The following is a 26,777-nucleotide window of genomic DNA, read 5'->3' on the forward strand; positions in this document are numbered from 1 at the left end:
ATAATTTTGTACACTACATTACATAAGCTTATCGGTCTAAACTCCGTAATCTTCTGTGGTAAAGCTACCTTAGGGATAAGACATATATAAGTTTCATTGAGAGTACCAGGTAATACACCAGAATTTAAAACTTCTAATACAGTGCTTACTACATCAGGACCTACGATATCCTAATAATGTTGGTAAAAGATGGGAGACATACCGTCGGGGCCCAGGGCTTTTGTGGGGTGCATCTGGTGTAAAGCGTTCCAAACCTCTTCTGCCCTGAATACTGCCAGCAGCTCCTCGTTCATTGCCGCAGTGACCCGGTTGGAGATAGCACCCAGGCTTGCATCAAAATTTGAGGGGTTATCAGATGTGAAAATCTTCGCAAAGTAATCTAAGATTGTGTTTTCAATACTCTCCTGATCCTCCATCCACTCCCCTTGCAGGTTTTGCAAACCATCAATTTTATTTTTGTCTTCTCCTCTGGCTAGCTGTAGCATGGAAAAATTTCGTATTTCGATCTCCCCACTTTAGCCACAACGCTCTAGCCCTCTGATTCCACATAATCTCCTCTCGTATTTGGATCTCATTTATCTCTTTTTTCAGTCCCTGAATTTCTTCAGCTTTATCCAGCCTATCATCCACGGCTTCAAGATGTTGAAGTTGATCTTTCTTCTGCTTCAGGGTCTTATTAACATTTCCAAACACCCTCCAATTCCACTTGCTCAATTGCTCTTGACAACTCTTTAGACGGTCCATGATCATTGACCTGCTATCTCTCCCCACCGGATCCCATACTTCCTCAATGAGCTCTCTACACCCTGCCTCCCTTGTCCACATAGCCTCAAAGAAAAACCTCTTCCGAGCCGGTTTACGTGGCTTTCTCCGGTGGAGGTAAAGAGATAACAAGCAATGGTCAGAGATAGACATACTTACATGATGAACACTTGCATTCGGGAAACTTTTCAGCCAGTTCTCACTTGCCACCATCCTGTCCAATCTGAGCTTAGTTCTCTGCTCCCCTGCCCTTCCATTACACCAAGTGTACCTTTGCCCAACAAAACCCAAATCCACCAGGCCGCATCTACTTAGGCACTCCCTAAATTCTTCCATTTGTCGAGCATCTCTTTCTGGGCCGCCAAGCTTTTCATCAGGTTGGGAAATTTCATTGAAATCCCCAAACACCACCCACGGTAATGGACTTTGCACTTTCAACACTTCTAAGAGTTCCCACGAAATATACCTTTTAGCTGCATCGGGTTGGCCATAAAACCCAGTTGCCTGCCACAGAGTTAGAGCAAACTTGTCATGGATCTCGACGTCAATGTGCGAGTTCGAACAGCTCTTGAAGTGAACCTCGGTGCCTTCTCTCCACAACAACGCCAAACCCCCACTACGATCGTCGCTTGGAAGTATAATCCCCTGAGTATACTCAATCTTGCTCTGAATGCCTTTAATCCAATTCGTTTCGGCTTTCGTCTCCGATAGGAAAACCAGAAGAGGGTCTTTTGTCCTCACCTCATCGGCGAGTGTCCGAACTGCCAAGGACGACCCTAATCCTCGGCAGTTCCAAGCTAGCAAACTCATTTGGCTCGGCGGTGCTGCTCAGCAGCCACCGCCACACCGCCAACCCTATTCTTTTTACCATTTGTTTCTTCGTCTCCTACATTCTTTCCTTTCCTGCGTTTTTGACATACTGAGTTTGGATCAAGCTCTTGAAGGGGTGTTGGGCCAACCCTTTTGGGGTTACTTGGGCTTATACTCTCCTGAACAACCCCCTTATTTATTTCCCTAGCCAGCCTCTTCCAATGCCTACTCGCTGGGCCCAAAGTCTCGGAAGTCCAGCCCGTTTTCTCATCATAACACATAGCTAACGGGCCTGGAATTGGATTCTCCTCTACTGGCCCAATGACCTTCATTTTAACTTCGTTCTTTGGCGCCAAATTCCCCTCAGAGATTAGCTGGGACCTCTGACCCAATGCAGTTTCCCACTGCATCCCCTCCGTAAAATCGGTCTTTGCAGCAAGCTTTTCCTCACCAACTCTCCCCAAAGCAGCTTCTTTCTCCTCTTTCTTTCCCACCAACTCTTTGACCTTACCATTCTCAGCTAACACATCTGGCATAGGCTTAACAGAGGTTACTACCCCCACGTCGCCTATTGATTGACTGCCCTCTTGATTTGACTTGTCATCCACGTGGCCTCCTCTTTCCTCAGGACATTCTTTCACCATGTTTCTTTCCTTCACCGTGTTTCGCTGCTCCGCCGGGGCTGTCGAGCTAACCTCAGGTGCCCCCTTACTTTCCGTAGCTTCTCTTCTTGCTCCCTGTGCTACCACTTCTCTCCCTCCCCTTCTCATGGGCTCCCCCCTTAACCAGGCCCCATATTGGAGATGGCTTGCTCCGTCTTTATCTCCTGATGCCTGCCTTTCACTGCACTCTCTTAGGGAATGGTTGAGAAGCCCACACCTGTAACAAAAATTGGGTAACCTCTCATATTTAAAGTTTACCCATTTAGGCTCGCCTCCTTCAGCTGTGATTCTTTTCCCTCGCACCAGTCACTTCGTGATGTCAATACTCACTCTAACACGGAGACATTTTCCCCACTGCACTCCAGAATCTGTAACATCCACATCTAGCACCGACCCTAAACACGAACCAATGGCCCACCCTGTCTCTCTTGTCCTGCTGTTCAGTGGTAGGTTGTAAATCTGGACCCAGAAGGGGGCCCATTTTACTTCAATCTCCTTCGGTGTCAACTTCCCTTCGAACTCCTGAAGGAGAACTAGTTGCTTCTCATAACTCCAAGGACACATGTCCAGCACCTTCTTTTTATCTTTCTCATCTCCGAACTCCACTAGGAACAGATCTTCTTCAAGTTCAGCAATTTGAATCCCTTTATTAGGTTTCCATAACATCCTTAAATTCTTTCTTAAAGCATCCACATTAATGCTTCTTTGGGACAGAATCTTCATCACAACGCAATACTTCCCCAGCTTTCGTGCAGCGCTTGTGCTTCCGCTATCTAGCTCTATGCCTGTGTCTTCTTCCTCCGTAAACGTTAGTTTCTTCCACAGCTCCTCTAACTCATCAGCCATAGATGGCAACTTGTTATCTGTCCACTTATGTCTTGTCTCTTGAACAACTCCCTCCGATCCCCTTAGAAGGACCTGAAGACGACTGAAACTCACTGCTGCCTCACACAAGGGAGGTCACTTCACTTCTTGCAAGGAACTGCAAGACTCTCACCTGCTACTACGCGCCTAAGCACGAGAGCACCGGCGCACATGTGGACGGATAATGAAAGTGATTTGAAGGAATTCTAAGGCAGAATGTTAGTGTGACTAAAAATGGGTGATGTTAATAATGAGATCTGGTGGGTTGGTCAAATCTGGATGACTGTTGCTGGGTAAAGGTAGGTACATAAGAGCATTAACATTCAGTGATGCAAAAAAAAAAAAAAAAAAATCATCTTCAAACACTATTTTATTTATTTTACCAACTTATTTTACAACTCACCTTACATCTCAGATTTTAATTTTACATATAACCCAATAAAATAATATAAACTACCTAATAAAAAAATAAAAATTATTATTCTCTCTATTTTTCGCCACTTACTTCTTCTCTTCACACAGAACCACATATTAAATTTTTTTTTTTTTTAACAACCTACGGACAGTAAGGTTGCATATATGCAACCTTTCTATTCATAAGTTGCAAATTTCTTTTAAGTTTACAAACCCAGATGGAGTGGGTTTTGAGTGGCTTAAGTTGTAAAATAGCAACTGGGGGTGTTTACAGCCCCCAATGCTAGTGCTCTAAGATGGAGTTTTAAGCACTTGAGCGGATGACATGTTGGATGAGGAAGGTCTAGTTACTAGGGCAAAAGTTGGTGGTTTGAGGAAAGTTTTCTAGCACTTGAAATCTAGGGGGCATTTGGTATTATTGTTTAAATAATAGTTTTCAGTGTTTAAATATCACAACATATATTTTTATAACACTTTTTAACTCACACATATTTTCACAACACTTAAATAACGTTATTAGAAATCTCTTACCAAACTAGTCTCTATTTGAAAATGCCACGTTAAGACTTAAGATGCGTTGGACATGTCATAATTAAGATAGGTGTAATGAGTTTATTAACTAAACATATATCAAACTTGAGTCTATGCTCAACTTGTTGTGTATCAAGTCTTATAGCTCATGAGTTTTGTTCAAGAACAAATTTTTTTTCTTAGGCTTAGTTGGTTTATTAAACAAATTTAAAACTTAGCTCAAACTTGACTTACTTATAAACAAACAAACATAAACAAGCTTTTTATCAAACACAAGTTGCTTATCAACACGTTCATTTACAATCTAAACAGAGTCAATAAATTAAAAAAAAAAAAAAAAAAAACCGATAGTCTATTGTGTAAGGGAGCATACCGTTTGTACTCTGAGTCACTTTTTGAAGAGTCACTCACAATTCTATTCACTTTCACACTGAAGGAATCTTAATGCAGCTTTTGCATGCATGCGATCTACTTTATTTTGGAATGCAGCTGTGTAGCTTTATGCATTGCGATTCATTTTCAAACTCAGGAGGGACCACTCCCACTCGTTTTACTTTGAGACTGTGTTTGTCTTCTAGTGTCGGCGGAACATAACATCTACTGTTGCCTGGTCTCTTTGTTTTTTTTTTTTTTTTTTGGCTGAATGTTGTCTGGTCATGTTACCAACTTTTGACTCTCCCCTAAAGGGGATTTTGATGCTAGGAGTGCTTATCTCTTAACTTCAGACTATCAGGACACTAACGCCTTTGATGGCACCTGGATTTGGAAGCTTTGTACTCTCCCAAAAATCCAAATGTTCATGTGGAAATGTTTACATCAGGCCATAGGTGTGAAAGAGTGCTTGGCTGCTAGAGGCATGCAGTTAAATGTTTCTTGCCCAATGTGCAATGCATCTAATGAATCCATTATCCACGCTCTTCGAGATTGTAATGTGGTGAAACCTACATGGCATCAACTCGGAGTTCTCAACAACAACTCTACTTTCTTTTCTCAGGGAATCAAAGATTGGCTGAGCACCAATGCCAAGTCAAAATGGTTGTCTTCCTCGAATCACCCTCCTTGGAATGTGTTGTTTCCCTTTGCTATTTGGCTTATCTGGAATCAGCGCAACCAAACGGTCTTCAAGGGTAAAGGAGCAAACCCACATCTGGCTAATAGTATCACCATGCAAGCAACGGAGTATGCCTTATGCATCAACCGGCCTAGTAGGAACCAAACTAGAGTGATTAGACAGATCAGATGGGAAAAGCCAGATTCAGGTTGGGTTAAATTAAACACTGATGGGTCAGCTTCTGATCTCTTAAATATTGCGGGGTGTGGAGGACTGATAAGGGATGATCAAGGGAATTGGCTTGGGGGGTTTTCGAGACATATTGGATTCACCAACAGCTTCATGGCTGAGGTTTGGGCTCTTCGGGACGGTCTTCAGCTTTGCCACCTCATGAACCATCACTCTATCATTGTTGAGTTGGATGCCAGTGCATTAGTTACTGCTCTTAACAACCCAGGTTATACCAACACCATTCTTTCCCCTCTTTTTGATGACTGCCAGCAGCTGGTTGCTAGCTTTCCTCAATGCCGTATCAGACATGTTTTCCGAGAAGCCAACATGTGCGCGGACAAGCTGGCTAGGATAGGTCTTAAGCAATCAATAGATTTTGTTTCCTTGTCTAGTCCGCCTGTGGACTTGATCCCTCTCATTGAGGCAGATAAGTGTGGTTTGTTCATGAACAGAGTAGGCCCTGTTGGTGCCTCTGTTTCTTAGTTTGTTTATTTGAATTCCAGGTTACCAAAAAAAAAAAAAAAAAACTTTTGAATTATTTCACATTCTTCAAAGTAGCAGGGGCCACGGTTGATTGAATTGCTCACAGTCAAATGAATGGATCAAATTCCTCAGGATCTTGTGAAGCTATAGCCTATCCTCTGAGCTGAGAGAGGTGTTGTGGGTCCAGCCCACGTGATAGACCCATTCATTCAATGGGCTTTTTATCAAGAATTCTACTTCAAGGAGAACTCCCAGCAAAGCAAAAGGAAATCATAATTCAATTGGAATTAGGAGACCGTATGTTAGAAAACAAAAGGCTTGTTTACAAAGAACCATATGATTACATTCTCTTGCCTTCTTCTAATTTTAGGTCAACACGAGACCGTATGTTAGAAAACAAAAGGCTTGTTTACAAAGAACCATATGATTACATTCTCTTGCCTTCTTCTAATTTTAGGTCAACACCATACTTGATCGAGAGGAGATTATAACGTAGAGATAATGGTGCCATTGAATCTCTCATCTTCACTGTGAATATTATTTAGTGGCAGAACCAGAAAATTTATTAAGAATGGACCAAGCTAAATATATATAATAAAAAATTAAATCTAAAAAATAACACACACACATATATATATTATTTATTTATTACTTATATATGAAGAATCTTTATAATTTTAATTTAGCGTATGATATTTTTTTTTATGTAAATCAAAATATTTCACATAAAGTAAAAAAAAAAAAAAAAAAAAAGGTAATGGGGGCCATGGCCCCCCCAAAATTTTAAAATTTTTAAAAATATATATACAATTATTTTTATGTTTTCAAAATTTAGTCTAAAAAATAAGAGTTGGCCCCCCTCAAATATTTGAATTAGTCCAATAATACTTTAAAAAAAAATAATTGGTCTAATAGTTATAAAGATATAATTTTGTTTTTCGCAATTTTATTTTTTATTGTAAAATGTGGTTTTATATCTGTTAAATATTTGATATAATTTGGTATCAAAAATGTTTAATCTATATTTTTCAACCCGTTATGTGACGATTAACAAGTCATTGACTCATTAAAAAAATTTTGTCACTAAAACTACATATGAAATGTGTCTTTAGTTGTCATATAATGTGTTAAAATAAGGTAGCTTTAAATATGTTTGGAGCCTAACTTATTTCTCCAAGTTTTGGATCATTCATGTTTTTGAAAATTTCATTAGTTCAATTGAAAGATTTTTTACTTACTTTAGCATAAAATTTGATAATTTGTGTTTAAAATAAAATTTTTTAAGATTTTGACTATGAAAATGGAAAAAAATGAATTTTTTATGAAAGATCGCCGCCAAAAATAATTTTGATTGAAAATATTAAAAAATATATATATTTTTTTGGTTGGGTGTGTGTGTATATATATATATATATAACTTATCAAATAAAAAAGTGTGTATATGTATGTGTGTATATATAATAAAAAGCGCGCGTGTGTGTATATATGTGTGTGTGGGTGTGGAAGTTGTCTCGATAAATATATTAGCGTCGCAACTTGGCCCCCCCAAACAAAAATTCCTGGCTCCGCCCCTGCATTTTGAGGTCTCAATCAATTTAGTCCAAATAATTTGGTAAAATCAATTTGGTCCCTATTATTTTTGGTTTGCAATCAATTTGGTCATTACCGTTAACTTATTAACGAAAAATACCTACATGGCAAATGGTGGGTACAAATGGCACACTTGAAACTGATGTGGCTAATAATAATAATAATAATAATTAATTGAAAATACCACATCAACAAGTGAATGATTTAAAAATATAAATTAGAAAAATTAACAAAAAAGCTTTTCTTGCATTTTAGCAACCAAACATTTCAAAACATAAACACATACAAAATAACCAGATCATCAAACCCAAACTCTATGAATTACATGTGCAAAACACAAATTAATAAGCAAAATTCCCACAAGTCATGCCCAAGTAAATAGCACCAAGCCCCATATCAAATCCAAACTTCAATTGTGAGATGAGATTAGTTTAGAGGATTTTCAAGCTCAAGAACACCCATCTATATCCCCAAACACATATTTCACTTCATCTCTATTTCTCTCTCATAGGTTCACTTAAATCAACATTCTTGGAGATTCAACGGCGATATCGATGGTGGATAGATCGGTGGGCGACGACAACTTTGTATGCTCAAAGGACAATCGTGCCCTTTGGGATTTTCAATGAACATTTCGATCGAATCGTCTTGTTGTTTTATAAATTGTGAGAGAACAATTTCTAAACCATCTGAGTTGAGTCTAGGTTTGATTTGGGTTATTTTGTACGGTGTTTGCGTTTTGCACTAAAAGCAAAGAAAATGTAATGAAAAAAAAAAAGAATAAATATTGATTTTTAATTTTTTTTTAAATCTTTAATTGTTGAAAACAAGTTCAAATCCTGTCAGTAGCATATTTTCATCAATTTTTACCAAAATAATAACATGAATGAACCGGGTTCTCATATAACCAGTCCAAGGACTGGTTCCCAGTTAACTCCATCGGACCGGTCAGTCTAGTCCTAGTTTAAAAACAATGCTTAGAAACCAATATCTTCTATTTTATTTCCATGATTACTTGAGATTATTTTACTTAATTCCCTTAAACTTTCTCTCATTTATTAGAATAAGGTGCATGCATTTTCACACAAACTTTTTTGTTAATGTTTAAATATCAACTACCACACATCAAAATGGCTTAATTTCAAAGTACTTTTCAAAAAAACTTTCCAATATGTTTTCAAAATGCGTTAACTAGTTTTCAAAATTTATTCTTGCTTTCTCTAAACTTGTTTTCTTGTTTTCAAGGGAAGATTTCCAATGACTATGAGATTTCAAGTCATTGAAATTATCATGAGAAAAACCCATGGAACTTCCCTTTGAAAACTATCTTTCAAATTGCTTGGGTTGAGTGGGTTCCAAATCATTAAAAACATGTTTTATGAAATCCGTGGAACTTCTCTTTGAAAATATTTTGCAAGCACCATGGGATTTTAAATTATTGAAAAAATCTTCCAAAAACCTATGGAATTTTCCTTTGAAAATTTGTTTACAAGAAGCCATGGGTTACATTCTTGAAGGGCCTTTCAAAAATACCCATGGTATCTCCATGGAATTTTACATTCTTGAACAACTTTTTCTTAAGGGCAATGTCTATCACACACTACCTATTACATACAATATACACATATTTTAGTTTTTGAATATAAATTGTGACTTCAAATCATGATTTCAAATCAAAAAATAAATTTTGTGTACGGTGTGTGCACTAACAATTACCCTTTCCTAAAATATGTTGTTGGTTGCTAAAGTTTACCCCATGGGTGATTATAGTCCTTAATGTTAATGGTAATCACTTGTAGTTCCTTAGATGACTTGACCAAAAAAATAAGTGACACGTCATTACTCCATATGGACTAAAAGATAATACAATTCTTTAAGACTATAAGTTGTATGATCTACTTTTTATTGAGAACCACAAGAAAATATCATGTAATTCACGTTGCTAATATTTTATCATATCGTTAGTGACCACACAATATTTTTGAGAGGACAAAACTTAGATACAATACTTTAAGTACTATTCCTTAGATTCTCCTCTTAAAATTCAGTCATGTGGTTACTTAATTAAAAAATACATTTCCATTTTATGAGAAAAAATCTACATGGTAGAGTATTAAAATGAGAACCTAAGAAATAGTACTTAAGTATTGTATCTAAATCTTACTCTTTTTGCTAATATGTAATTTTCGGTGATGACAAAATATTGTCACTAAAGACCAAATTTCTTATAATCTGCTTAATGATAATTAATCTTTATTATCAGGTTAAGACACTACCAATTAATTTTCAATATAGGGCCAGCAGGGATCAAACCCCAATCTTCCATTAAAAAACGAGATGCTTTACTAAAACAAACGTACATGCTAACAAAAACCCAACTAAGTTTTAAAATTCTTCTCCAACTAAAATTATATGATATATATAATTTAAATCATTTATCATAATTTTGTTTTTAATATAACACAACTTGCACACTACAAATTTGCCTTCATGTCAAGTGGGTAAACTTATATATGCATTCCAATAGTTAATTTATTGGTTCAAGTGACCTACTAATTATTATGATATTTTCGATAGAAGTTTTAATTAATCTGTACATCGTACGGATATACTACTAATTTATATGTAATACTTGTATTACGTCAGTTACAATATGCATACAACTAATCAAGCATGCTTACCTAAGATTTGTATTATTTAGGGAAAAAAAAAAAAGTAAAAGGCACCAGCAACAAAATTTATATATTGAAACTTCATATCATATAAGGAACTAAAAATATTTTTAATTAATTTTGGAACGTCGATTATATTTGTGAAATCTTCATTTACTTTATATAAAATTTAATTAATCCATGGTGCACGCAAAGTAATAATGGACATAAAACTTGTTGTACATGATAAATAAGCCACAAGCACGAACATCTTGACATTTAACATCTAGGCAAAAACTCATATGATTATTCTATCGGATATGCTAATGCTATGATCATATAGAAATGCGTACACAATTATGATTACAAATATATTACCATTATTTATACCCTGTACTAGATGAACTCAAGAGGAAGTTTACCTTTGTTGCTTGGCCGTTGGTTGGAAATCCATTGAACTGTTTTGGATTCAAGAGTGTTTCGGGTTTTGAGGTACACACCGTGTTGGCTATATAAGTCCTGCATGTAATAACCTCTGGATTTCTTTCTTTCTATATATTTTATTGTGTTGGTGGGTGATTCCACGGAACAAATTTCACCTTGATTGGTAGGGCATGCTCCACCTTAAGAGTTTCTTTGACATATTGTGTGTGTGTGTGTGTGTGGGGGGGGGGGGGGTGGGGTGTGGGAATGCGGGAATTGGGTAAGAGTAAAAAAAAAAAAAAAAAATTTATAATAATTATTTTGCCTTAAGTGAACCACTTACATGTTTTAAATAAATAAAAAAGTAAACCACTTACATATGTCAATGATGAAAAAAAAAAACCTTGCATTAATGAAAGAGAGAATTTCTAGAGAAAGTTGAACTCAGAGAAAAAAGAGAGAACAACTCAACTTCAATCTTCTTTTGATAATTAGATAGTTATAAACAATGTGGAGGAGAATTTAAATTCTTATTTTCCTTATAAAGAAAATAGATAATATAACTGAACTATAAAACTTTTTTTTTTCTTATGAAAAGTTACAAGACTCTTGATAGCTTTACAAATGAAAAATGAAATTTAACTACTCAAGATTAAATACATAAGGCTACTGGTAACTTTAATAGGTCATATAATTAATGACATTATCCTTGTGAGATACCAATCTGATGTGATTTTAACCCAAATGAGGTAAATACATGTTGTAAAATGGGGTGTCTACATCTTTCAATATCTAACTTTCTATGTTTTAGCCAGCATTTTTAACACTTTTTGAACTATATGTGCCAAAAAAAAAAAAAGTTATAGCTTTTCTCATTTAACAACATTGAAATTAATTGAAGCAATGAAGCTCAAGTGATTGCCAACTCCTAGTAAGTCCAGTGTTCAAATCTCCTCATCCCATTATAACGATTGAATTATCAAAAAAATAAACACTAAAATTAACTGAAGCACTCGACGTTCCTAACAAACTTCTTAGGCTTCAGTACGTAGTCAGCACACATACATGGGACAACCAACTATATTTATGGTACGGTCATCCTACAAAACCTCCATTTTTTAGTGGGTATGGTATCCACACAATCTTAACCACGAATTTGATGTTATTATAAATATATAAACGTGGGCTTGCATCCTCTCTCGTCTTCTCACAAAAATCTGCTTTTGATTCATTTTCTACATGTTTTATGATTCAGTTTTACCCCGACTTCCTAGATTTATGTTAATAAATAATGATGGACTGTTTATCATATTTTTTTAGTCAATAATTTCATAATATTTCTAATTTAAATTTATTCACTGTTTATTTTGATTGCTAATCTTCATGTTTGGTTGATTCTGACACGAAGGGACTAGAAAGAGGAGCTTATCAGATTGCTTGGAAAACCGTGTATTACTGTATCAGATTGCTTGAAAATTGTGATTTTAGTGGGGAATGAGTTAGCTTTTTTTTAACATTGCTAAGTGTATGGTTTTCAACCATTCACGTGGACGGTACCCTTCTTGAAATTGAAGCAAAGACTTAAAAGGCACTACAATAGCCCAGAACCTAGTTTAAACAACTTGAATTGAGAAGAAAAAGAGTTTTACCGAAGAAAAAAAAAAGAGAGAGAGAAGGGAAATCAAACAAAGAAAGATGAAGGAGATAAACTAAGAAAAAATGGAATGCAAAAAGAGCAGAGAGGAAGGACTGAAACTGAGAAAAGAGTCAAAAGACTCATCTGTGGGCTCAAGGTGGGTTGCATATCAGTCCAGTTGTACGTTTAGTGGTGGTGTAATTTTTTGAGTATGAAGAAGAAGAAAGCACAGAAACACAGCCATCTCTGCCATCAATGCCAATGTAAGGAAGAGGGAATGGTTTTTTTTTCTTTTCTTTTCTTTTCTTTTACATGAGGAATGAGCAATTGGGATAACTAGTATAGAAATCCATATATTTCAACTTTTTTCAAAAATATTTGGGGATTAGGGCTCCCTTTGGTCCCAACGTGGCTTCGCCACTGATTACATGCAATAACAATGTGGACCAAACTCATTGTTCACACTAGCAACTCCACGTTCGAGTCAATGTGGTCACAGGACCACCTTGGCTTGGAAAAAAAAATCATTATTATATATAAAATTTTAAAAAATTTTGATTTTTTTACCTTAAAAAAATGTGTAACCACCCTAAAATTTTTTTAGGTTCAATATAATTAAACTTTGGACAAAGTTTAACAACAAACTTGATTGTAGATTAAGACTACAACTCTATTCAATATTTATTTATTAGATACAAATTTTAACAATTTTACAATTAGATTACATTTTTTTCTTATATCCTCCATACTTGAAAAACTTCAAGAAGATTAAAGATAAATAGCTTATGTCATCAATTAAATATTTAATTTTCTAGTTTTTGTAGTCTAAAATTATACGCAAAAAATAAGTTTATGGATCAAGTAATAAATAACATCTAATTAACATGAAACTTAACATGTATTTTAAGAACATAAAAAAACATATAATTTAACGGTTAGATTTTCAAAATATGTAATCATGTTAATTTGTTTAGTGAAAGTTGTAGTCTTAGACTACAATAAGTTTGTAGTCAAACTTTAGCCCTTTTAACAATATATTGGGCATTTACAAACAGAAAGAAAAATCCAAAAAAAAAAAAATTTATTTAACTAAAATTTTGAAAGAGATATAGCTTGCAGCATTGATAATGAGATATAACTATCTTTTTTATTAATTATTGTATAATTTAAGTTTCTTAATGACCATCCGGAAAAAATTTATGGAGCTTCCACTGATTGTTCACACATTTTCCAGTTTTATAGGAGAAGGGTAGCTTCTTACTTCTAATCTTAAGGTAGATGTTTATCTTCATGCATCTCAAATAGCAAATTAGGTGATCGCTGCATGGTAAACTCAATTCACTTTCATAATGTCGTTTAAGTAGTATTTGAGAATTTTCAGTTAAGCAGAAACAGAAGGGATGAGACGAATATTTGTTCACACATGTTGCAATGGTTAGTTTCTTCTTGGGATATTTCTCCTTGCATCTCTTCTCACAGACTATGTCCTTGTTGCATGGCATTTTCAAATCATGTAGTTCAGGAATAAACTTTGGAAGTAGTATTTTAAGTAGATCTCGTTATGCTTCACTAAGGAATGTGAGGAATCTTCGTTCACACATGTTGCAAAGATTAGATTCTCCTCGGATAATTCACCTTGCATCTTTCCAAACTTTTTTTTTTCTTTTTTTTATCCCCTTTTCACGCATTTTTTTTTTTTTTGTGTAAATACACTTTTAGTCCTTATATTTTAACTTTTTTTCATTTTAGTCTCTACATTTTATTTTTATCATTTTTAGTCCCTAAATCAATTTACACGTTCCATTTAAGTCCTTGAAGCTACCTTCCGTCACTAATCTAACGGGCAAACTAATGGATGAATACAATAATAATAAAAAATTTACTATAGCATGTCACATCAGATTATAATTTAAAATATTTATTTTTCAATTTTAACAAAAGAAAAAATATGAGTTGCCCAAATCTAATTTCATCTTCAACAAGAACACCAAATAACACAAACCTAGATTTTAAACATAAGAACACATGCCCAGATTTTCTTGCATTTTCTTGCCCTTTCTTGTCAACCAAACACAAACACAAATCAATCTCCAGCAAGAACACAAACACAAACCTAGTAGCAAATCTTTTCAAATTTTCTCAAACCACAAAACTCAAATATACAAAATCTAAACTCAAATCCAGATTTTCTCATCTTTCAATCAACAACGAAACCTCCAGCAAATAAAATTCATAAACCCAGAAACCAAATTCCTAAACCCAGAAAATTCATCATAAAAACACCGTTAAAAAAAAAATCATAAATTCCAAATCCCCCATCCTCAAACCCAAGCAAAATCATTTCTCAGTTCTTTTTCATTCTTTGTTTGATTGCCAAGAAAATGAAAGAATAAAAATTTGGACAGCACCATCAAAGTCCATTCAATCTCCCTACTCTTTCGTCTCCATAGTCTCTTTAGACAAAAACACAAACACCTAAACTACAAAAAAAATCTCACAATGGAAAAACCCACAACAAGCTCAACGTGTCAATGGGTCGACTCGTCACGATCGGCAATCTCCATGGCGATTTGAAGAAGTCGAAGCAAGTGTTACGACATAAACGACTCCGGCGACTGGACCAGCGGGTCAATGACCGTGGTTCAAGTCGGCGATGTACTCGATCACGGCGACGATGAGATTAAAATACTCTATTTTCTCGAGATACTTCAATGGCAGGTGGTGAAATCTAGTGGCGAAGTCATCACCATGAACGGTAACCATGAGACCTTGAATGTGGAAAGAGACTTCCCGTACATGTTGGAATCAGGTTGTGAAGAGATAAGGGTTTGGGCGCACAACAACATGATGCGCCAAGGGCCATTGAAATCCTCCATCAACATCCAACCCAAATGGAACATGCTCGACCAAATCCCCTTCCCCCCACCTTCTGTTCTTGATCTTATGTTTCTGGTGTGTTCTTTTTTCTTTTTCTTTTTTTAATTCTTGACTCATATTTTTTCTTTTGTTAAAATTGAAAATTAAATATTTTAAATTATAATCTGATGTGGCATGCCACAGTAAATTTTTTATTATTATTTTATTCATCCGTTAGTTTGCCCATTAGAGTAGTGACGGAAGGTAGCTTCAGGACTTAAATGGAACGCGTAAATTGATTTAGGGACTAAAAGTGGTAAAAATAAAATGTATGGACTAAAATGGAAAAAAGTCAAAATGTATGGACTAAAAGTGCATTTACGCCTTTTTTTTTTTTTTTTGAAATTGAAACCTGGCATTCATTCAATAAAACTGAAAACGAAATACAACAAAGGCCAGAAAACAAAGGCCAGCGCTAGCATTTTGATCTATCAATTACAAGAAGACTATGAAGCATTGAAGGCTCAGCCCCTATCCAGGTCTGAGTCGTGGCAGTGTTTCTGGCATATTGAGCAAGCTCATGTTCCTTATTCTGTTGCTCATCAGAGAGAAGAAGTTCTTCACGTATCTTCTTGGGCACCCTCTTTTTCCTTAACTTCCAATGCTTCTATTTCACTTCCACGTTTGGTTCCAAGCCCATTTCCTCGGCCAGTCATGTTGGTATCGCTAGATGGGACTTTTTCTCTAGCCAACCTCTTCATTTTGACTTGGGTCTTGGGCTTACTTTCCTTATTTTGACCCATATCCAAAAAGCCCACTACGTCCTTTTCTTCAGAAATCAGGCTGGGCTGTATTGGACTTGTCACTTTAGGCTCATCTCTTCCTTTGGGTTTTTGTTGGCCCACCACTGAAATCTCATCTCATCTCTATTAACTTTTTCCTTACCTTTTGCTATCGGGTTTTTGCAGGTTCTCATCTTTCCACACATAATTTGTTCTCGTTGCATGGCATTGTCAAATCATGTAGTTTAAAAATATTTTTTGAAAGTCCTATCATACAAAGAGATAATGAAATGCAAAAAAAAAAAGAAAAAAAGAAAAAATATTAGAAACGCTTATAAGAATAGAAAACTGCACTGACGTACTTGGATAATAACATTCTTTAACATTGGAATGACTCTCTATTAAAAATAAGGTTAAAATGTAAATTGCACTTTTTAAGTTTGGTTAAAAATATATTTAAATCTTTTAACTTTACTTCGAATTTTTTAAGTTTCAAATTTATACAATTCATGACTTGTGTCCAATTTTGTTAAAAAATTCTCATTAAAAAAATTATTTTCACACCAAAAAAAAATCTATAGAATTAATGAAATATTTTATAGATTTTTCATGTAAGATTTATTTTTCAAAAAATATTTTTTCATTAGTACAACAATTTTTTTAACGAAATTGTACAAAATGCCTAAATTGGATAATTTTGAAATTTAAAGGACTTAATTAAAAGAAAGTAAAGTTAGAAGACTAAAATGAATTTCAATTAAACTTAGCGAGTGTAATTTGCATTTTAGTCTAAAAATAATATGCATGTATGTATAATATCTTTATGATGTAACAAGAATTTAGTCCCACCTATACATGTTTACATAAGCGTAAATAAACTAACAAGTTACACTCTTCCGTAAAACTATAACTTTACTAAAAATATATGCCCTCTTTAATTCAAGTATACACAAAAATTTATTGGAGTACCATATTTTCATATTTTGGAACTAAATTTTTTTCAAGTTTATTTTTATTTTAAAAAATAAAGGTTTTCATCGTAAGCGGAAGAATTCCTATTCTAAGTAAACCTTTTTATTTCTTTTTGGCATAACATTTCTTTTAAAGAACAAGTATATTCCTTAATTTAAAAAATCCCTAAATAAAATTAAAGAGTAATGCTATATATAAAAATAAATTGTATGAAAAAGTTTTAATAAAATGCTTTGGTGGCAAGCAAACACGGGTACTATAAAAGAAAATGTTAATGTAACTAACAATTTTAGTGCATAAATCTTATAAACCAATATAAAAATAAATATAGTTGGTGTCACATCAGAAACAATGGTTGACAAAATTCTTATTTGAGACTGCTCTTGCGCTCAATGAGATGAGATTAATAAATATAGTTGTTGTTGTTTTGGATTCATGGAAACATACGGTGTTTTTATGTGAGAATTTTTGTTTTTGTGTTTTTTTTTTTTTTNTTAATATCGCTTGCAATTCTTCCTTCGAATTCCATGCGGATTAATTTCCACCAGCCTTCGCCTTCTATATAAGGTGCTCTGGGGGAATTTTTCTCTCACATTTTACAAGTCCTTGAGTCTAACAGGAACTTTAAGTTCTCAACCCTCTAGGCATTTCCAAGAACTTTACCAAGATTGTGATTGAGGCCTAGGGAAATGGGGTGGCCGTGGGTAAGGGCGAGGGCAAGGAAGCCAAGCCCTTCTCAGGAACCAAGAATTTCGCCTAGATCCTGGATGACGCAGTTGAGGCGAAGGAAGCGGAGGCCAAAGGTGTTCCTACCTTTCAACCGAGCGAGGAAGAAGACCCCTCCTTCTTCAACCGAAAGCCGAAGCGGGCGTGAATCGCATCAGACTTTCGGTGTGACAAAATTTGGGTCTCACCTTGATGGTAAGACATTTTGCGGTTAGGAGAAAGGTTCGTGAGAAATATAACATTTTTCTCCAATATGCGTCTTTGCCTACCCTTCAAGCTGGTAGCGATTCGCGTCTAGTTTACTCGCCAATGGAGGTTTGTGAGATTGCAGAACGGTTGATGCCCAGATGTTGCTGTCTCTAATGCTTAATTATCATGAAATGGGGAGAGAATCAAGGGAGCATCTTGGGATGGGGCCATCAGGCGCTTCTGCTTCTTTTCCTTTCTCATCACCGGTACCATCCATACTGGCTCAATTGTTGTTGGTAGCCTTAAAACAAGCCTGCCTCAGCCTCTCTTTTTATAGTTAGCTTTAGATCAAGCCTGCCTAAACCTCTGTTTCTGTAGTTAGCTTTAGAACAAGCCTGCCTAAGCCATTTGGTGTATGATGTACTTTTCCTTTATTTAATTAAAAGGCTGTACTTTTTACTTGCTTTACTTTCTGAATCTTTTAATTCTCTGCAACAATTATTTCATGAGTGAGTGTGTTGTTGTTTTTCCCTCCAATGGGACTTGGAATTGGTGTTGTTGACGGTAATGAAAAATTGTCTTCTCAACTTTAACGAAATTGACAGCAGCACTCAACTGCTAACTTTAAGTAGGCTAACAACGTAGGAACAATCAGGATCATAACCATGTGCTCTATACTGCTGGTTGCGCAATCGTCAAAGAACATTGCCACCGTGCGTTGATCTTTTCGAAGTTAGAGGTCCGAGGACTCGGCTTGACTAAGGTTCGATTTAACTGCATCAAAAGGTTCTAGGATATCAACATATTCCTTCTGGGCTACCAGACCTGCAAGAACTAGCCCTTTGTTAGAGGCATGGGGTGTATACTTGATGTCAGAAGCCCCAGGACTGCACCCCATTTAGTAATCCTCTCCACGCGGTCAGTACCTCGAAGTGTATACTTGAGGGGACTGCTAAAATGACCTTCTTCAGGGACCCTTACTGCTGGAGCTCGATCTTACCATGGTTGACCGTTGCACTTACTAATGCACAAGTTCTCCCCACAGATGGCGCCAATTGTAAGGACTAGATCTGAGCACTTCTTCTAAGGGACAAGTAAATTCAGATCCAACGAGCCCAATACAATGAATTTGTAGAGAATGAGTTTAAGAACTATGCCTTAGTGCATGGACAAAGGTCAATATGATTTTCACCACCATCAAACATAGACGAACTGAGATTATCTAAGAAAGTTTGTCCTTGGCACAATCCGAGGAGCTTTGTAATAATTCTTGAATGAGGATGGTTACATGAATCCTCTTTAGGATCTGTTTTTCCTATTATATAGTCCTCCTTAGACGATATTTTCCTTCCACCTGTTAATCATCTAAGCCTCTATCTAATCACCCGTCCCATCAACCATCTTACCAAACCTCCTGTGAGTTGCAGCAACTAAGGCAGCACTGTTCAGAGGTCATTTCTCTATTAATGCGGTCAGAACGTTAGTTGTGCGCATTTAATGTGAAGGTGACAGTTCCTCCTTGAATTGCTCCTCCATCATGCTTCCATAGATGGTTCATCATACTTGTCTTTTTCTTGGGGTGTGTAGGAAGGCCGCCTTTGGTGGCGTGCTGCCCTTCCTTGGCCACTTGGGCTTTCTACGCTCATACTCGGACGATTCTTCATCCTCGGTGTGGGCCTTGGGCTTAATATAAAGTGGGCTGGAATCGTCGGATTCTTAGGCCCCACAGTGGTATAATAAGTCCTCTCACTATACTATCCCATAAAAAAAAAAGGTCCTACACTAGACAAGCCTAGGAGGATGTCAAATAATGCTGCACATAATGAATGACATAATTAATAATAATGTTTTTTTTGCTAAACATAATTAATGATAATGTGAATCATGTTCTATTATGCACAAAGTTCTTGAGGGGTTTAGGGAGGAAAGGGTTTGAGTTGTGGGGTTAGCAGCATGTTGTAAATATTTCTCAAAAAAAAAAAAAAAAAAACCAACAACAACAACAACAACAACAAAAATAATGTGAGTCATGTGACTCATTGGGCCTCTTCTTGTAAATAAAGAGGGGGTCAGATCTTTCTACCTAGTAATGTATCTATCCTCTAATAAATTAGTGACATGAATCATGAATGTTCATTTTCAAGAAAATGTTTTTGTTTTGACTCATTAAAAAAGAAGTTTTTATTTATCGTTTTGTTTTGTTTTGTTTTGTTTTTTTAGTTTTTTTTTCTGGTATTTGACATTTTTTCCTTTCAAAAGAATGATTTTTATTTAAATCATTTGTTTTTCTTTGAAAATTTTATTTTGAATATTCCAAATTTGGGATTTGTTTTCCATTTGAGACTCCTAAATGTTTAAAAGAAAAATATAAATTATTTCTCATATAGGATTTGTTTTTAGAATGAAAGTTTTTGTTCATACAATTATTTAGATTTATAAAAATCATTAATGATTTAGTGTACAAGCAAAACAGAAGAAAAAAAGAAGAATAAGGTATTCTTGCTCATTTAAAGGATGGTAACAACACATAAGAAAATAAGTTATTTTTTCAAATAAGATTTTTCAAAAAATGTTTTTCACTAAAATGAATGGAACAAATTTTTTCACAATTACAAACAAAGCTTAGTTTGATTGGTGTATAATAAAATTTAGTATCAACAATTAATCAATATGAAAATGATATGAAAAGGATTATAATTTTTCTGTTTATATCTCTAATATTGTCTTCATGGCAAAGATTGAGATAAAATATCTAGTTGTCCCTCCATGTTTTGACTAATAAAGTCTTTTTATTCGATAGCAATAATAGCTATTTTGAAATTTTAAGGGGATAAAATCAAAATTGCACCAAGTAATTTGCAATTTGTTCTTAAATATATTTAAATATATATATATATATATATATATATATATATTTTGAAGAAGAGTAATGTTAGGGATATAACTTTTTTTTTTTTTAAATTATAAAATTTTAATAACTATTGACTTGAATTGTTGTGATTTGAATAAAATAGATTTTATTTTTTAGGGAAATATCCATTTCATTTGGGTCTATTATTAATACCATTTTTCTTATACACTAATCACAATTAACCATATCAAAAGTTGTGTAAAAAGCTATGGAAAATATTGTGCCGTACACTTATTATTATTAGAAGAAGAAAAAGAAAAATCCATAATAGCTCATTTTTCTTCATTGGCTCTTACACGAGTAATGGACATTTTTCTTCTTCTTCTCCGTTATATCAGTAATGAATTAGTTCGATGGCATATGGCTGTGATAGTAACTTTTACCTAAGCAAATTAATGGGCATAGACATTTTGTTTTAAACATGACGTGATTCTACTAATTTTTTTCCTCACAGTCTAGCAATCAGGGCTGCTTGTAATATTTGGGGGCCTTTCCCTTCTCTATTCAGAATTTGGGCTTGGTCTCTTGGGTCTTTTGCACTTGTTTTACATTTTTAATAATAATAAAAAAAGGATAAATTAGAACCCATCGTCTCAATCTCTATATGCTCAAGCCACTTTCCCTACCATATATTTATGGTCTTTTGGCCAAAATTTTTTTCTTCCTTCTTCTTGCAAGGATTTTTAGAATTCTTTTAGAATCTAACAAATCCTCTGAACGTGTATAGTTTCTTCGTTTGATACATATTGGGTAATTGCAAAAAGAAATCCTTTGAGTAGCTCCAAATTACTGATTAAAAGTTTTGAACTTAGGATCTCGTACATCTCTTCATGCCTTGAATACCATTGGGGCAACCATTTGAGATTACTCTATGGGCCAATTTGACCTCCATTTTCCCACCACACATCAAACACAAATTTTTTCTATTTCATGGGCCAGTTTGTGACCACAACAGTATTGCAATGCCCACAATTTGTATTGTAAACAGTAAAAACCCAATACATTGCTCAACTTGTGTGTAAGTCCATATGGTCTAATTTCTCTGCTAGACCCAACTTCGCTTTCCTTGAACCCTGTACCCCCACAAGCCATAACATAAATTAATATTTCTTCTCTTTCTTTATTTAATTCTTTTTCATCAGCTCTCAGCTTTCTATTTCTTTTCTTTCTTCTCTTCTCAAGCTCTCAGTTCTCAGCTCTCACAGACAGCGCTCAAACTCTCATCCTCCTCACCCACTTTGAAGCGCAGCTCATCTCTGTCGAATCCGCCGCTGCCTTCCTCAGCCCATTGCTTTGCTTTTCCGCCGATCTCAGGTATCACTCTATTCTTTCTCTCTTTTTTATTTTTATTTTTTATTTTTTATAATGATTTTTGCGATATGATTTGTGGTTAAGACTTACGAGTTAAGATATGTGGTTTGTGGTGTCTGAGATTTTGAGTAGTGATTTGGGTATTTTTAAATTCGTGATTAAAATGGTGTGGTTTGTTTGTTCACTCTGTTCTGGTATCACTCTGTTCTGTGATGGGATCCTTGTGATTTGGTTGTGTTCTCTTCGTTTATGCAGTTTGTGAGGCTTTAAGTCACTTAGTTGCATGTGAATCAAATGGGTGTGTTGGGGGAAATTCGGTGTTTGAACTTTTTTGGCTGGGGTTTTATCAAAATGTTTAGTTAGTTTAAACATTTTGGTTGGCTGCTGAGAAAATGCGGGTAAAGGGGAAATTTATTAGGCACTCAGTTTAAAAGTTTTATGGTTATATACTCAATTTTAAGGAATGCCTTTTGATTGCAAGGGGTCAGGGTAGTTGAGAAGGTTCAGGATTAATGCAAGCAAGTGTATGACTTAAAGTAAACAAATCTCAATGAAACTCTTCCCCTAACATTATCATATGTTGCTGTAATTAAGTTAGCCCCTCTTTGGACCAAACTTTCTCTTATTCATATCATGAAATTCCATAGTTCTTGCATATAAATAGGAAACTAAGAGTGTGAGGGCTTTACAACTATCAGGAGTTTTGAGTTGTTTTAAAATTTTCATTTATCATGGTGGCTGATTTCAGATTTCACATTTCGTATTTCTGTGCATGCGATACATTGAAAGTGATTTCCTGCCAACCAGACGAATCATAATCATTTTCTATTGTTATACTTCTAAGTATTTTAAGTTTTGATATAAATGTTAGTTTGGGAATTTTCTGTGTGCAGGGAAGTTTATATTTTTTTTTTCTAATTTATACAGTATTGGTCTTTACTTTCTGTTTGCTTGGAAGTATATATTGCTGTTTCTAATTTTATGGAGTCACAACGAGACCTAACATATTGCACGGGTATCATGAACAGGGATATAGATATTGACTCACAACTTTTGGGAACATCTCAAAATACTTCTATGCTATGCTCTAAGCCATAACGTAATAAACAGTTTCTTTCCTCTGCTGCTTCAACTTGCAGAACCAATGTTCACCACCATGAACTTTCGCTCTCTCCTCGTACTATCAGCCGTTTTCAGAGTATTCTTAATCATATACGGTGAATGGCAAGACACCCACATGGAAGTCAGGTACACTGACATTGATTACCTTGTTTTCTCCGATGCTGCTTCTCTAATGGCCTCTGGCAAATCCCCTTATCTTAGATCCACATACAGATACTCACCTTTACTAGCTTTTTTGCTCATACCCAATTCGATTTTCCATCGATCTTGGGGCAAGTTTCTCTTCTCAGCTTCAGGTATGGTGTTAAAGTTGCTACCTTTTTTTGAGTTTGACTGTAAATTTTGCATTTTTTTTTGTGATCTGGGTTTGTTTGGAAATTGCAGATTTGCTTGTGGGGTATTTTATAAGGAGTATTTTGAAGCTACGTGGGGTCCCAGAAAAATTTTGTGTTAGTTCTGTAATGGTCTGGCTGTTCAATCCGTTTACTTTTACAATTGGGACTCGTGGGAATTGTGAGCCTGTTGTTTGTGCTATGGTTCTTTGGGTCCTCTTATGCCTCATGAATGGTGTAAGCTTTTTCTTTTTTTCATTTCCTGTTGCTCATTGCATATTTCTATCATGTTAGCTTTGAACCTGATAGACTTTGTATTGTTTTATAGCATAAACTTGCTAGATTAAGTTGATTGACATTTTTGTACAAACTCATTCACACACTAAACTCTCAGGCCATTGAGAATGATAAACTACGGGTTTGGAGGTAGAGTGGAGACACTTTTTGAACTTAAGATCACCTGTTATGATTTAATGATAAATTACTGCTTTTCCCAAAAGCTTAAGTTGTTAATAAAAGAAGCGTTTAACCATTTAATATTATTCTAATCAGGAAAACAGTTAGGGTACCAAAGAGATGTTTGACCATTTGATAATTCATTGGAAGGTGTATGTTTGATTTTTATGCTGGTTATCTATATCACAAGGGTTAAAAACAGTTCCTTGGATTTTCATAATGTATTCATGAATTTAACATTTTCTTATAATGCTCTAGGCATTATTAGTTCATGAGCACTAGAAATTTTCATGTCAAGGTTCTTGTACTTAGTCTATTCTGCAATTAAGCCCTTTTTTTTGTTGGATTATTATAAATTTTACCGTATATAGTGAGGATAATAGAGAAATGTTGCTTTTTGATAATTTTTGGCTCTAAATGGGAATTTGTTATTTTGATAATATAAATTAACTGCCTTATTGTTGAACATTATCTTAGGGGTCTATAGTCCTAGCTTTTTATGTTAAGTGCAAGTTATCTTTAGCTTTGACCATCAAATCATTGAAATGTTTCTGAAGATGGAATATTACAGCAACAATAACTGCTGGTTTTGAGCTATTGGTTATAGTGTTAAACTTATTGACTTACATCTTCTGATTGATCCAATTTTTTGTTTATTTGACTGTATTTTTTTTGACAATTCCGTATGGTCAAGGAGACAAGACTATAAGATAGTTGAGGGTTCTTTGAAATTTATTTTCTGGTGAGAAGTCTAGAATGTAAAAAGTCACCTTTTCTTTTACATTTTCTGTTGTGTTTGACGATATCAACACCATCTCAGTTTTCTTTTGTTTTGAAGTTACTAGGCTGGGCTCTAAAACCATTGCAGCATCTTGGAGATTATTGTAGGTTATTCTTTTAATATACGTTATTCGATTGCTTCAGCAATCTGGGACCTTCCGATTTGGACTTCTCAATCTGTGGTCCTTGTAAGGCTTATAGGTATAAGTGTAATTGAATGCTGTATTCTAAATATGTACACTTTGTTGTAAAAGCTAAAAGGAGAACTAGTTTGATGAGATGTGCAAGGATTTGGTTTGTTTTCTGAAACAGTTTGTTATGTGGTGGCCGGTGGTAATAAAAGCGGAAACACTATTTATACAAACGAAATTCCCCTTCTGTGTCCAGTGAACATCAATTTTTATTAAGGAGTAGCCAAGTAGGACATTAGATCTAGTTAAGATAGTGGGAAATGATTGTGTGCAATGGTTTTTTACCAGTCTCTCTCTCTCTCACACACACACACACACACACGTATATATATAACCTTATTTTTATCATTTATATTTTGTATTTGTTTCTAACCTTATATTGTAAACTTTCTGCACAACAGGTCGTGTGTTGCAAGCTGCATTTTGGTATGGGCTTCTTGTCCACTTTAGAATCTACCCTATAATCTATGTTCTTTCTATTCTTCTGATTCTTGATCCATATGTCTTCCGATATGGTCGGAAGCCTGCTCTTCAAAATTGGGGCCGCACTGAACAAGAATCTCCTCGAAGCAATTGTATTACAAGACTGGCTGCTTTGTTCCATCCATGGTCTACTTTGAGAACGGCATTAACAAAAGAGAGAATACTTTTTGGTTTCGTTTCTGGGGCTGTTTTCTTATTTTGTACTGCTCTTTTCTTTTGCCTTTATGGGTGGGACTTCTTGCATGAGGCATTGCTATATCATCTTACCCGTACGGATCCAAGGCACAACTTCTCCATTTATTTTTATCATATATACCTTCAGCTGGAGAATGAAATCTTGGTGGTGAAGAAGCTCATTTCGTTTTTGCCTCAATTCATAGTGCAGTTCATTCTTGTTCTGAGTTTTGCACAAGACCTCCCATTTTGCTGGTTTTTGCAGACGGTTGCATTTGTGGCTTTCAACAAGGTTTGTATGCCTAATCATTTTATTTCCTTTTCTTGGCATTTTCATTGTCATCTTGATAACTTTTTGAATAATATCTTAGACAACCCTGCTTCTGATGTTTGTGTACAACTTGGGATATGTGGTCAATAAGAGGTATTAAAATTATGAGAGAATCTAATCCTCCTGCCCAATTTTGACAGGTAATCACTGCACAATATTTTGTGTGGTTTTTCTGTCTTTTGCCTATAATACTTCCATGGAGCCAAATGAAGTTAAGATGGAAAGGTCTTTCCTGCATATTAGTGTGGATGGGTGCTCAACTTCATTGGTTGATGTGGGGTTATATGCTCGAATTCAGGGGAAAGAATGTCTTCCTTCAACTGTGGATGGCAAGCATTTTTTTCTTAGCTGCAAACACCTATGTTCTTACAGCAGTCATCCGGCATCATCGATGCTCTCCGGTTTTCATCGGGTTAGAAAACACTTCAAAGGGTGCAAGGAAATTACAATGATGGAACAAGTAACTTTATTGATTGCTCTTCATGTTTGTCTATCATACTTTTTTTCCCACTCTGTATTGGAAAATTTGATGGTGCAGCTGTTACTTTTTTCCAGTTTTAGAATAACAGTATGTAACCTTTCTATAATGTAAGAATACATTTCGTTCGTTTATCGCCCATTACATGCATCTAACTGAGAATTTCCTCTCTTTAACCTCTGTCAACATTGATGTTTTCTTTTCAGTCAAAATCGATGTAATTTGTAGTGCTTATTTCAAGGATAATTTTTTTAATAAATAAAGAAGGCTGAATTAAAAATCACACCATTTCAATTTAAAAAACTCAATTCCTTGAATTATTACACAATTTTTTTTTCTAGTTGGTTTTTCTAGTTGAGTTATATAGTTGGATTTTCACTATTTTTTAGAGTTGAGTTATAAATTACACTATTTTCTAGAGTTAAGTGAGGTGATCACATCTTAACTTTTATGCTCAATCACTATAATCCAAATCTCTAGTGTTGTTCAATCAACCTAATTAGAACTGTTTAAAACCCTTACGAATTAAAAAAAGAAAAGAAAAGTTTTTGAACATATATACACTGTCTAATAAA

At 35.0% G+C, this 26,777-nt stretch overlaps 2 protein-coding genes across 3 annotated transcripts; one reads left to right on the forward strand and one right to left on the reverse strand.

Moving 5' to 3' along the window:
* Nucleotides 1–450: 450 nt before the first annotated feature.
* Nucleotides 451–1,572, reverse strand: LOC111999058 (uncharacterized). Its single transcript, XM_024031177.1, has one exon. The coding sequence runs from the start codon at nucleotides 1,570–1,572 to the stop codon at nucleotides 451–453; it is 1,122 nt and encodes a 373-aa protein (XP_023886945.1).
* A 20,086-nt stretch (nucleotides 1,573–21,658) lies between these two features.
* Nucleotides 21,659–26,378, forward strand: LOC112000802 (GPI mannosyltransferase 1). Of its 2 annotated transcripts, none has more exons than XM_024032969.2 (5): nucleotides 21,659–21,858; nucleotides 22,884–23,273; nucleotides 23,362–23,544; nucleotides 25,138–25,685; nucleotides 25,865–26,378. In XM_024032969.2, exons 2-5 carry the CDS (start codon nucleotides 23,000–23,002, stop codon nucleotides 26,174–26,176), a joined length of 1,317 nt encoding a protein of 438 aa, XP_023888737.2. In that variant the 5' UTR covers nucleotides 21,659–21,858; nucleotides 22,884–22,999; the 3' UTR covers nucleotides 26,177–26,378. The 2 variants fall into 2 exon arrangements, with proteins under 2 accessions (XP_023888737.2, XP_023888738.2); XM_024032970.2 differs by having other exon boundaries at nucleotides 21,662–21,858; nucleotides 22,995–23,273.
* Nucleotides 26,379–26,777: the final 399 nt, after the last annotated feature.

This window comes from Quercus suber, unplaced genomic scaffold (assembly GCF_002906115.3).
Source record: "Quercus suber isolate HL8 unplaced genomic scaffold, Cork oak 2.0 scaffold_122, whole genome shotgun sequence".
Lineage (NCBI taxonomy): Eukaryota > Viridiplantae > Streptophyta > Magnoliopsida > Fagales > Fagaceae > Quercus > Quercus suber.